General features: G+C 35.8%; 1 protein-coding gene across 3 annotated transcripts in view; it reads right to left on the reverse strand.

Moving 5' to 3' along the window:
* Positions 1-16,252, reverse strand: part of PCLO (piccolo presynaptic cytomatrix protein) — a 427,248-nt gene that overhangs the window by 83,692 nt on the left and 327,304 nt on the right. For 2 of the 3 annotated variants that reach the window (XM_049893053.1, XM_049893054.1), the window contains exons 11-12: positions 1,369-1,477; positions 755-822 (exon numbers count right to left, since the gene is read on the reverse strand). In XM_049893053.1, coding sequence (XP_049749010.1) covers positions 755-822; positions 1,369-1,477 — 177 coding nt within the window. Of the gene's footprint in view, positions 1-754; positions 823-1,368; positions 1,478-3,197; positions 3,253-16,252 lie in introns of those variants that run through there. The other variant, XM_049893055.1, reaches the window with a different exon arrangement.

Below are 16,252 nucleotides of genomic sequence, written 5' to 3' on the forward strand. Positions count from 1 at the left end.
CTATAACCTGAGACAAGAAGAACTAGATGGGACCTGGCTACCACTACCAATGGTTCTGATCAGGGCCACAATTGATGGACCCTAATAGAATAGGAGAACAATGCAGAACAGAACTCAAATTCTTAAAAAGTGCAGACTTACTGGACCAGTTGAGACTAGAGGACTCCCTGAGACTACTGCCCTGAGATACTCTTTAAACCTTGAACCGAAACTATCCCGAGGTCACCTTTTAATGTAACAACTGAATGGGACACAAAATAAAGGATATTACCCCTGGCTACAGTGCTTCATTAAAAAACCATCTTTATGAGACCAAAAGGTCGACAATTATCTGAAGTGAAAATGAGAAGATAAGGGGGCAGGGAAATAGAGTACTGGAAATAGAACAACCAGAACAAAATTAAAGAGAATGTTGACATATTGCAAAAAATGTAAATAATGTCACTGAACAATTTGTGGAGAAATGTTCAAATGGGAACCTAATTTGCTGTGCAAATTTTTACCGAAAACACAGTAAAATATTATTAAAACAAAAAATTACCTGGTGGCACAGTGGTTAAGTGCTTGACCACTAACCAAAATGTCAGCAGTTCGAATCCACCAGCTGCTCCTTAGAAACCCAATGGGGCAGTTCTACTCTGCCCTGTGGGGTTACTAGGAGTTGGAATCAACTCGACAGCAATGGGTTTGGTTTGGTTTGTACATGTATATCTGCATCTTTATTTACAGTCGAAAGCAAATTGCTTTCACCTACCAGCTTTTGGTGGTTCATGAAGTTCCAGGTGCTGGGAACTTTCAGAATCTGACAGCATATTGAGGTCCCTAAGAATTAAAACACAAAATTAAGACAGCAATTGAGGAAGCATGAGACAAAATGCACTTTTTTTTTCCAACTACCCTGAATATTTTATTTCAGTAGGTAAATGAGAAGTGGTTAATGATATAAAGCAAATCCAAAGCATGCTCGCCCTTCTAACCCAATAGATATTTGCAATGCTGTTAAAAGTCGGAGCTGATAAAAATGATTATTTAAGGTGAAATCTTTATGGATTTAATGTAAGTTCATTTTACAATACTACACACATCCATGAAATCTAAGTGGGTTTAGGCTTTCATTTACATGAAGCATGTTTCAATAAACACACGAAAGGGGAAAGCTACTGACATAATCAAAAATATAATTAGCTGAATTCTTTCTATGCTTTAGAGTTTGATTCTGAACACAAGACATCTATAAAACTTGTATTCCCTTTATTTTCTAATTACAGAAAATCTTGCTGACTGGCAAAGGTTCCACCTTAACAATTTTAAATTAAAACAGCCATGAATAGCCAAAAAATGGAAACCAAAAGATGGGGAAAAACTCACAGTCTTACACATATTTCTGCTTCCCCACTTTGCTGATTAATTATACTTTGCACTTCTTCATATGTTTTAGATGTTAAAGGAATTCCATTCCATTCCAGCACTTGCATTCCTAAAAAGACAAATTGGGGTATAAAATCAAATGTGTAATATTTCTAGTCTGGGTCCACAGGGAATAGAAGACTGCTTTCCATTTCAAAACCAACTCAGCACACCATTTCAGAGAACATCAGTTCCAAGTTCTCTGGTACATTAATACCATGAAATGGTTTGATTTCATCAACTTACCTGAACACAAAAAATATATTTAATTACAACATGCAAAATTTTACTTTTTCAAAATTTATTAATATTTTCAAACACATGCATTCTGTTCACACTGCTATAAAGAAAACATTATTGAATATACATTGCTTAAACCAGTTTTATGTAGGAAAAAAACAATTACAACCACCAATATAGATTTTCCCTGGAGTGCAAGCTACTAGAGAGCATAAGCTTCCATACTCTATTGTGGAGTAAAAAAAAAAAAAACCAAACCCAGTGTAGCAGAGTCGATTCCAACTCATAGCAACCCTATAGGACAGAGTAGAACTGCCCCATAGAGTTTCCAAGGAGTGCCTGGTGGATTCGAACTACTGACCCTTTGGTTAGCAGCCGTTTGGCACTTAACCACTACACCACCAGGGTTTCCTTGTGGAGTAGGAGTGGTAAGAAAAAGCCATCAGGATTTCGTTTGTGAAGCTTTTATAGCTTCAGCTTTGCTCAAATGTGACAGATTGACACTTTGTGCCATTTTTCTGTACCGCATACTAGATATTTTTGAATAGAAGAATGGTAAGAATGTAATAGGCAGGGCCAATTTCATAGTGTATGACCTGTGCAGTAGTTTGGGACCCAGTGTGCAGAAGGGCCCCACTCTTGGCTTAATGCTTTGAAATTCTTAACAATGTCTGAACAAAGGACTCCATGTTTTCATTTTGCATTGGGTCTGCAAATTGTAAAGTTGACCCTGGCTAAAGGTATTTCATTTTTCTTTTACATTTATATGATAATTCTATACAAAAAGAAAAAAATGGTAACATTATTAACATTTTGACATCTTACATTTATTTCTTGAGTTCATTTTATATGATGTGTTAAAATAATTTGTTGTTGTCATGTGCCATCGAGTTGATTTTTGACTCATAGCAACCCCATGTGACAGGGTCAAACTGCCCCACAGGGGTTTCTAGGATGTAATCTTTATGGGAGCAGATCTCCAAGTCTTTTCTCCTGCAGAGCCTCTGGGTGGGTTCAGACTGCTAAACTTTAGGTTAGCAATTGAGTGCTTAACTACTGCATCACCGGGACTCTGTTAAAATAATTGAGGGGTACGTATTTGGCAAGACTATACGGTGTTAAAATGTTGCTATGTGAGCTGGATATAAATTACATTAAACCATCTAAAGTAGTGGTGCCTAGATACTGTTGCTATGAGGCAGAATTGGCTCGACCGCAATGGGTTTACCAGGTTTTGGTTGAGTGAATGTCTGTATGCTATAAATGGACCATAATTTAAATTAAAAAAGAAGATAATCATTAACAATTAGGCTTTCAATGAGCTTTACACATGTCTATGTGAGATTCCCTATTGTTCACCTTTGGCTTAGATGAGAAATTCTAAGCACGGCATGACTGAATACTTGAACGCTTTAATGATTATGATATACATTGAAAAGGATAAAACCTGTTGCTATGGAGAAAGTATTTTTTCACTAGAGTGAAATGGCAAATGAAGTTCATAAAAACGCTCACAATAACACAAACAAGAATGACTTTTCTATAACTTACTCCAAGAAAACTTTATCTTCAGATGGGTCTTAGGCTTATTTCAACAATCCCAGGCTGTTATACACACAAAATAAGAAAATTATGTAAAAGACAGTGACAACCACACTAAAGAAAAATAAAACACACAAACACACTGAATGAGGAAAATAGAGCACACTTTTTTTTGTTGTCGTTCAGGAGAAAAAGCACATACATTTATGAACAGATGATCTTGAATTGAAACAGTTTTATGGTATTTTAATCCAGAAATTACATTGTCACATTTCTGCAGGAGCATATTCTACGAAAGAAATGGCCTCATATATTCATGGTTTTTCTGCTAGATTTACCTGTTCATTATTTAAACACAAAATAAAGGGACAAATTTATGAAATATAATTATCTAGTGAAAAGAAAAAAATGCTTATAGTCGTAAGAAAGAAGACTATTATCATTAATAAAATTGCTGAGAAAATTATAAATTATAATTTCAGGTATATATCTAGTCAAGACTAGAGTCTTGACTAGATATATACCCAAGACCATGGACTACATGATCTTTTCTGACCCATGATAAAACAGCTGAACGTTTTCCCTCAATTTCACACCAGAGTTTGGTTCAGTGCTGTGTTTCAGTTCAAATAACTGAAGCCAGGTCTTTTACTCTGGGTTGGTACCCACATGGATATGAGCAACTACAGGAAATGTGACCACTTACACGTTGTCATCTACACCTCCCCTTCCACTGCTTCTCCAGCTTCCTCCTAATCCTATGAGAACTATGCTAAGAAAACCAAAACAATATACAAATCAATCATTTATTTCATCAGATGGTTTTAGTATTGTGAGAATAAAATATTGTGTGACTTCAAATATATTTGAAAAATATTTATAAATTACAAAATACCATAAACCATTTGAAAGTCCACACAAAATTTTCCTGAAAATGATTACACTCCAGGGAAGTTCAATAGGGTCATATTTTATCATTTTTTTTCTAATAGATTTGAATGTAAGCATTTTCAATCTTAGGACAGCTTTTTACTCTGTGTTTTATAAAGTGTTCTTAGAAGGTAGTATACACCTGAATGGTTATATTATATCAATTATTATTGTGAACATTTATATTATCTTTGTATTTCAATGATATCAATGTGTGTGTTAAACATTTTTTTTTTTACCAATGGTACTTGAATTATACCCCCAGAAACTGGCTATCCTAATAGCTTCTAATAGGAAAACCAAAAGATAATTTATATTCTTGCTGAGTGTGTGAGAGCGATGATAGGATTTGTTTCTCAAAACTTTATATTTAACAGGTTATTGGAAAAATAAAAACCACACATAATAATGAGGTAATTTTAGAACTTGAAAAAAAAATAAAATAAAACATTCTCAATTTCTGTTTTTATAAATTCTAGGATTATTAATTTTGTATGCTCCTCAACCTGGCAAAAGCTATTCTTATCTCTATAATACACCCCTGTTTACACTGATTGACATGTTTAGGTTCCAAAGACCAGGTCTTTATGCAAAATCAGCGTTATTCAAAAAATTGAGGATGAATATGTCAGATCATAAAGTGAAGGATGACTACATCACTACATAACTGCCAAACCACTGAGAATCATGGCCCAGCCAAGTTGACACATAATCTTACCCATCACAGCCAGTGTTACTCTTGCCTCACACCTCAGTGTTCATTACTGCCAGACGAAAGTTGTTAATGTGCAAAATAGTCAGATAGTAGAGTTTTTACTATTGTCATAAATGTGAAATGTTGGACAATGAGACAGTTGATAAGTGAGGAGTAGGTGTACACAATTTTATGTTATTTCTTGGTCTGTATTTAATATTACCATTACATCAAAAACTTCTTATTGATTAAAATTATTCAATTAATCCTCAAAATCTTACTGTTACTATATGTCCAAACATGCATTACACTGAATCTCATGATTTTTATTCATTCTACAGATAGCTTTCAGTACCTACTATGAGGCAGGTACTATACAACTCATTACTTTTATGTATTTCTAACATTTTATGTTGTTATAAAAGTTAGTGAAAATGACACTTGACTGGGAAAAAAATTGAAATCTCTTAGCAGTTAGCAAAACAAAAGCAATTCAAATAGGAGCAAACAGTATATGAAAAAAAAACTCATAATTATTAGTGATTACAGAAGTTCAAAATTAAGGCAATAATGACAGATTACTTCACTTACATCAGATGGCAAAAATTTCATAGCCAGAAAATGTTAAGTGTTAACTAGGATGTAGAATAAAGCAACATTGAATTCATCAGGAGATTATACTTGTTAGACAATCGTTCAGGTTTATTCCCACTCTATGATATGAGAACATTATGACAGGATAAAAAAATAATAACTTTATTTACAATTTATAAACACGTAATTATTATAAGGAGAATGCAGATAAGCACAACTACTCTGGGTAGCAATCTGGCAGAATATAGTTAAATTATGTATGGCTCAGTTAAATTACATATGACCTTATGCCCCAGCGATCCTCTTGTTGGGGGTATGTTTTTAGGGAGTAGAGGCATCAGAAGAAATGGACAATTAGAGAGCGATAAATGCTCACTATGGCAGAGGTTGGAAGAAACAGGCTATACTAGATGTTAACACAAGAAAGTGGATTCATCTTAAAAGCTGTAATTGTTAAGTATATAAAAACCATGTGTATCCTCCATGATATTAGAGATTCACAAGTGACCAATGATGGTTTACTTCACAAATACCTATTTATTTTCTAAGTGTTTAATGCCACCTACTCCGCTATGTGCTTATAGGGCTATAGAGAAAAATGGTGAAATAGTTTTTGGCTCCTATGGGGCTTACAGCCCCACGTTGTTGTTGTTGTTGTTAGGTGCCATCGAGTCAGCTCTGACTTATAGCAACCCCATGCACAACAGAACAAAACACTGCCCGGTCCTGCACCATCCTTACAATTGTTGTTATGCTTGAGTTCATTGTTGCAGCCACTGTGTCAATCCACCTCGTTGAGGGTCTTCCTCTTTTCCGCTGACCCTGTACTCTGCCAAGCATGATGTCCAAAGTATGTAAGATGCAGTCTCGCCATCCTTGCTTCTAAGGAGCATTCTGGTTGTACTTCTAAGACAGATTTGTTCGTTCTTTTAGCAGTCCATGGTATATTCAATATTTTTCGCCAACACCACAATTCAAAGACATCAACTCTTCTTCGGTCTTCCTTATTCATCGTCCAGCTTTCACATGCATGTGATGTGATTGAAAATACCACGGCTTGGGTCAGGCGCACCTTACTCTTCAAGGTGACATCTTTGCTCTTCAACACTTTAAAGAGGTCCTTTGCAGCAGATTTGCCCAGTGCAAGCTGTCTTTTGATTTCTTGACTGCTGCTTCCATGGCTGTTGATTGTGGATCCAAGTAAAATAAAATTCTTGACAACTTCAATCTTTTCCCCATTTATCATGATGTTGCTCGTTGGTCCAGTTGTGAGGATTTTTGTTTTCTTTATGTTGAGGTGTAATCCATACTGAAGGCTGTGGTCTTTGATCTTCATTAGTAAGTGCTTCAAGTCCTCTTCACTTTCAGCAAGCAAGGTTGTATCATCTGCATGATTCAGGTTGTTAATGAGTCTTCCTCCAATCTTGATGCTCCCTTCTTCATATAGTCCAGCTTCTCATATTATTTGTTAAGGATACAGATTAAATAGGTATGGTGAAAGAATACAACCCTGACGCACACCTTTCCTGACTTTAAACCAATCAGTATCCCCTTGTTCTGTCTGAACAACTGCCTCTTGATCTATGTAAAGTTTCCTCATGAGCACAGTTAAGTGCCCAGGAATTCCCATTCTTCACAGTGTTATCCATAGTTTGTTATGATCCACACAGTCAAATGCCTTTGCATAATCAATAAAACACAGGTAAACACCCTTCTGGTATTCTTTGCTTTCAGCCAGGATCCATCTGACATCAGCAATGATATCCCTGGTTCCACGTCCTCTTCTGAAACCAGCCTGAATTTCTGGCAGCCGTTTTTGAATGATCTTCGGCAAAATTTTGCTTGCATGTGATATTAATGATATTGTTCTATAATTTCCACATTTGGTTGGATCACCTTTCTTAGGAGTAGGTATAAATATGGATCTCTTCCAATCAGTTGCCCAGGAAGCTGTCTTCCATATTTCTTGGCATAGATGAGTGAGCACCTCCAGCACTGCATCTGTTTGTTGAAACATCTCAATGGATATTCCATCAATTCCTGGAGCCTTGTTTTTCACCAATGCCTTCAGAGCAGCTTGAACTTCTTCCTTCAGTACCATCGGTTCCTGATCATATGCCATCTCTTGAAATGGTTGAATATCGACAAATTCTTTTTGGTATAATGACTCTGTGTATTTTCTTCCATCTTCTTTTGATGCTTCCTGCATCATTTAATATTTTCCCCATGGAATCCTTCACTATTGCAACTTGAGGCTTGAATTTTTTCTTCAGTTCTTTCAGCTTGAGAAACGCCGAGCATGTTCTTCCCTTTTGGTTTTCCGTCTCCAGCTCTTTGCACATGTCATTATAATAGTTTATTTTGTCTTCTCGAGAGGCCCTTTGAAATCTTCTATTCAGTTCTTTTACTTCATGAATTCTTCCTTTTGCTTTAGCTGCTCGATGCTCAAGAGCAAGTTTCAGAGTCTCCTCTGACATCCACCTTGGTCTTTTCTTTCTTTCCTGTCTTTTCAGTGACCTCTTGCTTTCTTCACAGATGATGTCCTTGATGTCATTCCACAATTCATCTGGTCTTCGGTCACTAGTGTTCAATGCGTCAAATCTATTCTTGAGATGGTCTCTAAATTCAGGTGGGATATACTCAAGGTCATATCATTAGCCATGTAAAAACAAGTGAGAAACAGAATCTGATCTACTGAGCCATGCCATTTGTGTAAAGTATAATGATATACATATAAAATAATATAAATAATTACAAATAATAAACAACATAAGTAACAAAATTATAACAAGTAACAAAATACATAACAAATGAAATGAAAAAATAGTATAATAATAAAATAACATTATATATTTTACAACTAAAGGACAGGTATCAGATAAATTATAATAGTGCCGCTAAGTGGAAAAGGGAATTGGAAAGGGAAATGAGCTGGAAAGAAAATGAATGAATAAATGAATGAGTAAAACAACACAGGAGGGAACCTTGCATGAACAAATGAGGCTGATGTGCTATGAACTGAGAATCTGAAGCACTGAGGTCCAAAAATACCCCTGATTAAAAAAATATAATAAATTACTTGCTATTTATTGTTTTACACCCCCCTACTTTTTTACTACTGTGATTAACCATGAATATAGATCAATTTCCTTAATTTGGACACCACGCTCAGTAGTCCTCTATAAATCAGCAGCAACCACAGATATCAGCCGAACCAACCATCCCTCCTGACTTACATATTAACATGAAAGGAAGGAAGAAAAAAGGAAGGAAGAGAAGAAGAAAAGAAAGATGGGAGGGAATAACAAAAGATACTATGATTTTTCTGATAAAAGGGAAAAAAATTGAGTATTAAACCAGTGTCCTTTTATTTGGAGGGCAAGGGTGACGTTCAAAACTCAGGTATATTTTCCTGAGAAAACTCGGGCAAGTATAAAACCTTAAGTTTGGAAAGTATCTTGTTGAAGAGCTAATCTCATAACAATATTAATATTGATGTCTTTATTATTATTGTTGCTATTATTTTTTACTAGTGGATCCCATACCAATGCCATCCAGTCCATTCTGACTCATAGCGACCCTATAGGACAGCGTAGAACTGCTCCACAGGGTTTCCAAGGCTATAGTCTTTAAGGAAACAGACTGCCACTTTTTCTCCTGCAGAGCAACTTGTGGGTTTCAACCAGAGACCTTTTGGTTAGCAGCCAAGTGCTTAACCACTGGACACCAGCACTCCTTGCTAGAATCTATGGTTCAAACAAAACTTAAAATAGTCTCCATTATCTATATATACGGGGTCACTATGAGTTGGAATCGACTCAATGGCACTGGGTTATAATACATATAGATTACATAAAATAGCACTATTTTCCTTGAAGCCAGCTACATGTTCCTGCCCCACCCTCCCCCCATTCTCCAGTTCCCATGCTACAGGCACCTGGGAACCATAAGCCTCTTGATCTGACGAAATAAATAAAGAGTTTAAAATGATCTCATGACCTGAGTAACAGTGTAAGAACAATTTCCACTGACCAGGAAAGTGTCTCTAGAGATACACTGGAAGGAAAATACTACGAACTTCATTGTATTGAAAATAGAGTGTGAACTGGTGAAAAGACTACAACAAAACATACATGAATTGGCTTTTTTCCTCAATAATTCTAATAATGCTTTCAAACACAACAGTTTATATGTGTGCTCGTGTGTGATTCTTAAACAAAAAAACAAACCCATTGCTGTGGAGGGGATTCCTACTCATCGTGACCCTACAGGACAGAGTAGAACTGCCCCACAGGGTTTCCAAGGAATACTTGGTGGATTCGAACTGTCGACCTTTTGGTTAGCAGTCATAGCTTTTAACCACTATGCCACCAGGGTTTCTGTGTGATACTTAGGACTGAAAAATTAAAATCTACCACATCTCTAAATAGGGAGCACATGCAGTATATTCAGAAAGGTTAATACTTTATCCCTGGGAAACGCGTTTTATGAACCACCATGCTGCTGGTAGCTGACTGTCGATAACTTCTCTTCACTACAATCAAATCTTGTTCACATTTAGCTCAGTTATACTAGGTGACGTGTCCTTGAGCAAGTTTGTTATCCACCATACTTGGCTTCCTCAAGGGAGATTGTACTTCCCAGATAACTGCTCTGATTTATCTCCACTCAATGAGGTATATATAAGGAAATAAAAAATATTTTAGAATCTTGAAATGGCCATGTTATTTTAAATTACTTTCTTTATCTACAACTTTTGTTTCCTTATACAGTAAAATTTCTTCAAGTATAGGAATCATATAATCTAATTTTTCTTTTGTGCATACCCTACACTCCTAGAATAAGGTATAATAAATGTTTCTTGATTTTAAAGTCTGTTTTTTTTTGGGGGGGGCAGCATAAGCAATGTGATGCTAAAGTTTGAAATAAGAGAGAACTATAGACCCATTTTTTTTTTTGTCTTCATTGAGTTTATTAGTTTCACTGAATGGTCCCTGAAGTTTTATTTGTTTGGTTGTATGCTTGATTGGTGGAGCCCTGGTGGCACAATGGTTAAGAGCTCAGCTGCTAACCCAAAGGTCAGCAGTCTGAATTCTAGGAAACCCTATGGGGCAGTTCTACTCTGTCCTATAGGGTTGCCATGAGTCAAAATTGACTCAACAGCAACCAGTTTTGAGTTTTTTTAATGCTTGATTCTATGAACTTTCATTTAGCCCAAACCTTTGTGTCAATCTGGCCACTTATTCAAAACCAAGCAATTTTCAGAGATGGTCACAGAAAAGTAAATACAGCTGACTGAATTATGAAGCAATCTTTTCACCCTCCTTTACTACTCTCTTTCCACCATTCTGCCTCTTACCTCCTTCTGAATGGCATTTGTTCAGGTCCCTCAGGCTGGTCTTGGCTCCCAAGAGCTCCTATGGAATCATCCTACCCAGCTTATCATTCCTGGGCATTGCTACATATGTTCCTGGATTGGTTAGTGGTAGAACCTGGGGCTGAAGCACCCAATCTACAGTTTCATTCTAAATTTGGTTTAAATTTGCATGCCAAGCAAATCAAGTACCCAGTGCGAAGGATATTTTTACCCAAAACTGTTTCAAATCTAAAATGACAAAATGTTATTCCAATAAACTGTATATTTTAAAAATAATTTGAAATGTCATAATTTTTCTGTCCATAATATAAAGATAATAGAAACTTCAACTCACTAGAATTTTTTTGTTTTGCTTTGGCTTTAACAAACAGAAATTTATTTTCTCATTAGAAGTTTTAATGTAAATTGTATAAATGCACATTCATGTAAATTCAGATGGTATTAAACCTTTTGAGATAGGAAATTTGGGGTAATTTTCTACTTTTATGTTTAAACCATTCTTTATTTTACATTGAGCAAACACAAGCACAATGTAAATGAAACAGTTTGTTGAGGAATAATATAATAAAAAAAAAATCAAACCTGTTGCTCTTGAGCTGATTCCAACTCACAGCACCCTATAGAACAGAGTAGAAGTGCTCCATAGAGTTTCCAAGGAGTGCCCGGTGGATTTGACCTGCCAACCTTTTGATTAACAGCTGTAGCACTTAACCACTATGTCACCAGGGTTTCCATGGAATAATATATGTCATAAAAATACACTCTATTTCCATCCTTGAGCAGGCCTATTAACAAGAATTCTTTAAAGAAATGTTACATTGCTTGGACATATTTTTTTAATTATTCAGAATTGGAGAAACTAAATTTATATCTGAAACTGACATTGATTTGAGATGTGATCTTGAGCAGTTCACTTTTCCATGTCTCTTCTTTTACTCACACTTTTTGTGAAGAATAAGCAATTACAATTAACAAAGTACAGATGCATATGTAAATTCTCAAAGGAAATTAATTTACATATTAAAATGTTCTCACCATATTTTGAATAGAAAAAGATATCTGAGAAATACCAAAGAGTGTATTTCTTTTCTAGTACATTGAAAGTACTAAGAAACAATGACTTCTGCATCCACAGATCCAACATAGATTTAGCCCCAATTATATAAAAAAATTTTTTTTGAAGTAAAAAATAAATTCTCACATATTATGCAGCATTAATGGTCAATAATAAAGAGGTCATTGATGGAGGAGTACATGAATCAAAGTATTGTAAAAGCACAAGTCACAACTACTATAGGCTCAGATTATAAGACAAGTCAGAGCCTTAGAGATGTTCTAGTTCTAATTGTTATACTATATGTTAAAAAGTGAAACCTGTGAGATGAGATGGTTTGTCTAATACCACAGTACTGAATATATTTGACCCCGATTAACCGTTTCTCAGACCAATTCTACTATCAGTTGAGTAGGAAAATTCATTTGGTTTATACCAACTAAACCTACAACTTTTGTTGTTGTTAGGTGCTGTCTAGATGGCTCCAAATCATAGTGACCCTATGCACAACAGAACAAAACACTGCCCAGTCCTGTACCATCCTCACAATTGTTGCTATGTTTGAGCCCATTGTTGCAGCCACTGTGCCAATCCATCTCACTGAGGGTCTTCCTCTCTTTCACTGACCCTGTACTTTAATGAGCATGATGTCCTTCTCCAGGTACTGGTCCCTCGTAATAACATGTCCAAAGTACGTGAGACAAAGTCTCACCATCCTTGCTTCCAAGGAGCACCCTGGCTGTACTTCTTCCAAGACAGACTTGTTTGTTCTTCTTGCAGTTTATGGTATATTCAATATTCTTCACCAACACCATATTTCAAAGACATCAATTCTTCTTTGGTCTTCCTTATTCATTGTCCAGCTTCTGCATGGATATGAGGCGATTGAAAATACCACAGCTTAGGTCAGGCATACCTTAGTCCTCAAAGTGACATCTTTGCTTTTTAACAATTTATATAGGTCTTTTGCAGCATATTTGCTCAATGCAAGCCGTAGTTTGATTTCTTGACTGCTGCTTCCAAGGACATTGATTGTGGATCCAAGTAAAATGAAATCCTCGATAACTTCAATCTTTATTCCATTTGTCATCATGCTGCTTATTGTAAACCTACAACTTAGCCCACGTGAATATTTACAATATTCAAATATGTAAAAGTTAACATAAAGAAGCATATTATTTATAAAATCATTTTAATTTCAAGAAAACAGAATTTACAAGTTACATTAATTATCCATATGACAATATTATTTGAAGATACTGTTGAACAAATAGAAAGTTGCAGTGTGGTATATCATTTTATGGTGGATAAACAACATCAGTAAAGAATGAATAAGAGCTGATTGGGATCTTCATCTGTTTTCCCTACTCTACTCCCAGGAAGGAATCCAGTATCACATTTCTCCAGACATATTGAGGGGAAATTAATTGACCCTTTCTCGAAGGAAATAGAATGTAGAAAAGACTAAAGGAATGGGAAGGGAACAGAATCAGCTCTAAGGAGGAGATATCCCCCAAGACTGGAAGGAGACGATGTTTGAACAATTTCCAACCATAGTAGGAACAGGGCCCTGATCACTCATATTGTCCAGGGAAGGTGATATCACCTCAAAGAAAAATAGCTGTGTGGTACCTTTAGAAAGACAGACCCTAGTTCTGTGACTCTCACCGTAGGCAGACCTACTTCCATGAAAACTTGGGCACAGATAAGGGAACCACCCACCCTCAAGCAAGTATGCTGGCTTGGACACTGAGCTATCAGTGGTGTGGACCAATGTACTGAGGGCCCAGCCTTAGTCTTATAGATTGGGTAAGGCTCTCTTTTGGGAATTTTCATAGTGCACATAGGGCAGGAAATCCAGACAATGAAAATGATTCAATTTCCCACAAACAGATGAAAGGAAAAATTGGAATGGATTACACTTGATTAATAGAGAGAAAGAAAAAAAAAAAAAAAGTAATGTGTTTCTTGCACCCCAGTATAGCTGTTGGCAAATTCATGCTTTTTAAACATAGTTAAGGTGAATTAAGGTAATGCAATTAGCCATGAACTGTAGTACAACTTGTAGGAGATTACCATGGTACGATTCTGTTCTAATCACTATCACTGTTAAAATAATTTAGTATTCTCCAAAATGTCCTGGAAAGCCTGGTATAAATGCCCAAATCCACTCTCTGCTACAGTTTTTGTGTTTAGAATCAGATTTGTTGTTTGAAACACACTAAAAAAGAACATGGCTGAATGAGGTAGGAGAAGGGATGAGTTCAATTAAGCATAATTTCATTGATCCCCAGAAAATAACATAACATGACACTATGCAATGGTGGTATGTAACATCATCTTCTCACCTGAAGTAGAGTGCATTTCATAGCTTATAAGTTTCTCTTACAGTTCCTATTTATTGGTTAAAAATGCCCAGAATAGATTTTCTCTACTGTCTTTCTCATTAAATAATACTAACAGACTAATACTGTCATATCTGAAGAATACCAGGACCAGCTCATACTAAAGACAAACCTAATAACACGTTCCATGAGTCTATGTAGATCATGGCTAACAGAATGAAGTAGGAAGCTAGGGTAATTGTTGTATCTGTGCATGAGAAACGCTTGCTTAAACTGTTGCCACCTCTGCTTTAAGTATCACTACTGAATCACTAAGGATTTTAACTTTAATTATGTTCCTAACCTTTTTTGATATTCAAGTATTCTGCATTTTCCTTTTTAAATGTAATTTAAATGTATCCCACTACTCAGACAACAGACTGTAAACTAAAATATCGTCACTTTATCCTTGTAAAATGTTCCCCAAAAAATACAGTTGTTATCTGATTAGCGGCATGGCATGGGGGGGAGGGGGTACTGTCCACATAAAGACAATGTAAAGTCCATTTCATAACACTGTTAAATAAAATGTGCAGGATTTTGCTCAGGTTACTGAGGTGTAGCTTAACTTAATATGTAAAATCGGACAAAGAAGTAATAATGTTTTTGTAAAATTTTGACTGAGGAATTTCCCAATCGAAACTTAGGGGCAAAATGAAGATCCAAATAGTCTCATCATATGGTTTAGGAAAACAAAACATTTCCTTAGAAAAAGTAGGAGAAAGGTTTTGTCATAACTAACGTGAGTATCAGAAATACTCATATCTAGAAATACATTGTCCATTGCTGCGCATGCGTAAAAAAATTACTCAAGTTTTATATTGTGCTTATTTTTGAGCCAGTGATGCTATATTGAGCTGTAAAATCAAAACTAAGGAGCTCTGGTTGTGCAGTGGTTAAGTGCTAGGCTGCTAAACAAGAGGTCAGTGGTTAGAGCCCACCAGCTGCTCCATGGGAGAAAGATGCCACGTTCTGCTCCCATAAAGATTTATAGCCTTGGAAACCCTATAGGGCAGTTCTATTCCGTGCTATAGGGTCACTATGCGTCCAAATCGGGTCAATGCAATGGGTTTTTAGTGGATTTATAATTAAAAGAGTGAAGTTTTGATGCATTTCTTTTATCATTACAATGGACAAATGATATAAATAAAATAGAGAATCCATTTGAGACTATCAAAGATCAATAAATGTATTTAATTATAATCTAATTACTTCAATTCTGCAAATATATTGTCAGTATGTGTCAAAGAAGGTATTAGATTCTGGATCACTAATATTAATCAGTTATGGCTTCTGAAATGATTTCTTCCACTAATATGTGGGAACATCGTGAACAGATGCTCAAAGAAGGTAAGTGAGATTGTCATCCTGGGTTAGAGAACTCTTGTACAACTGGTGGGTAGGAAGCATGGGAGATGGGGTGAGGATGTGTGAAGATGAGTTTGAACAGGTTAGAGTATGTTGTGAAAGGCCTTCTAGGTCACACTGAACTTGAATATAATTATTTTGATAATAATAAGACATGAAAGGAAGGCAATAAACATGTTGTCATTTCAATGAACCCATTCTGACTGCAGTTTGGAGAGGACGAAGACCTTTCTTTTAAACCACCCCCAACTTCGGCGGGTAAATTAGGGTTTGGCTTCTTTTACGTTTTCTCTGAATCTTGAACTCATCTCACTATATTTTAATTTATCAATTTATATAATTATTTCCATTGCTGTACTGTGAATTTCTATATCCACAATACATAGTATTTGCAGAATGAATGAATTCATGGTCAGACTGGAGGCTGGGAAGCTACTTAAAATGATAGGAATTCAAAAGAGCAATTGATTATAAATTGCTAAATTATACATAATTTTCAGAAAATACTGTCATGAAAATATGGGATTGCTGAGAATCAGTTGCTCGAATCATACTTAAATCTATTTTTTCATGGTTCCTTATCCAAACTAAGTTCTACAAAATACCGAGACAGGTTTTATTCATTTTTCTTCCCCTCCACCATACTTAAGGTAATATTGACA

The sequence above is a fragment of the Elephas maximus genome, chromosome 8 (assembly GCF_024166365.1).
Source record: "Elephas maximus indicus isolate mEleMax1 chromosome 8, mEleMax1 primary haplotype, whole genome shotgun sequence".
In the NCBI taxonomy this organism is placed as follows: Eukaryota; Metazoa; Chordata; class Mammalia; order Proboscidea; family Elephantidae; genus Elephas; species Elephas maximus.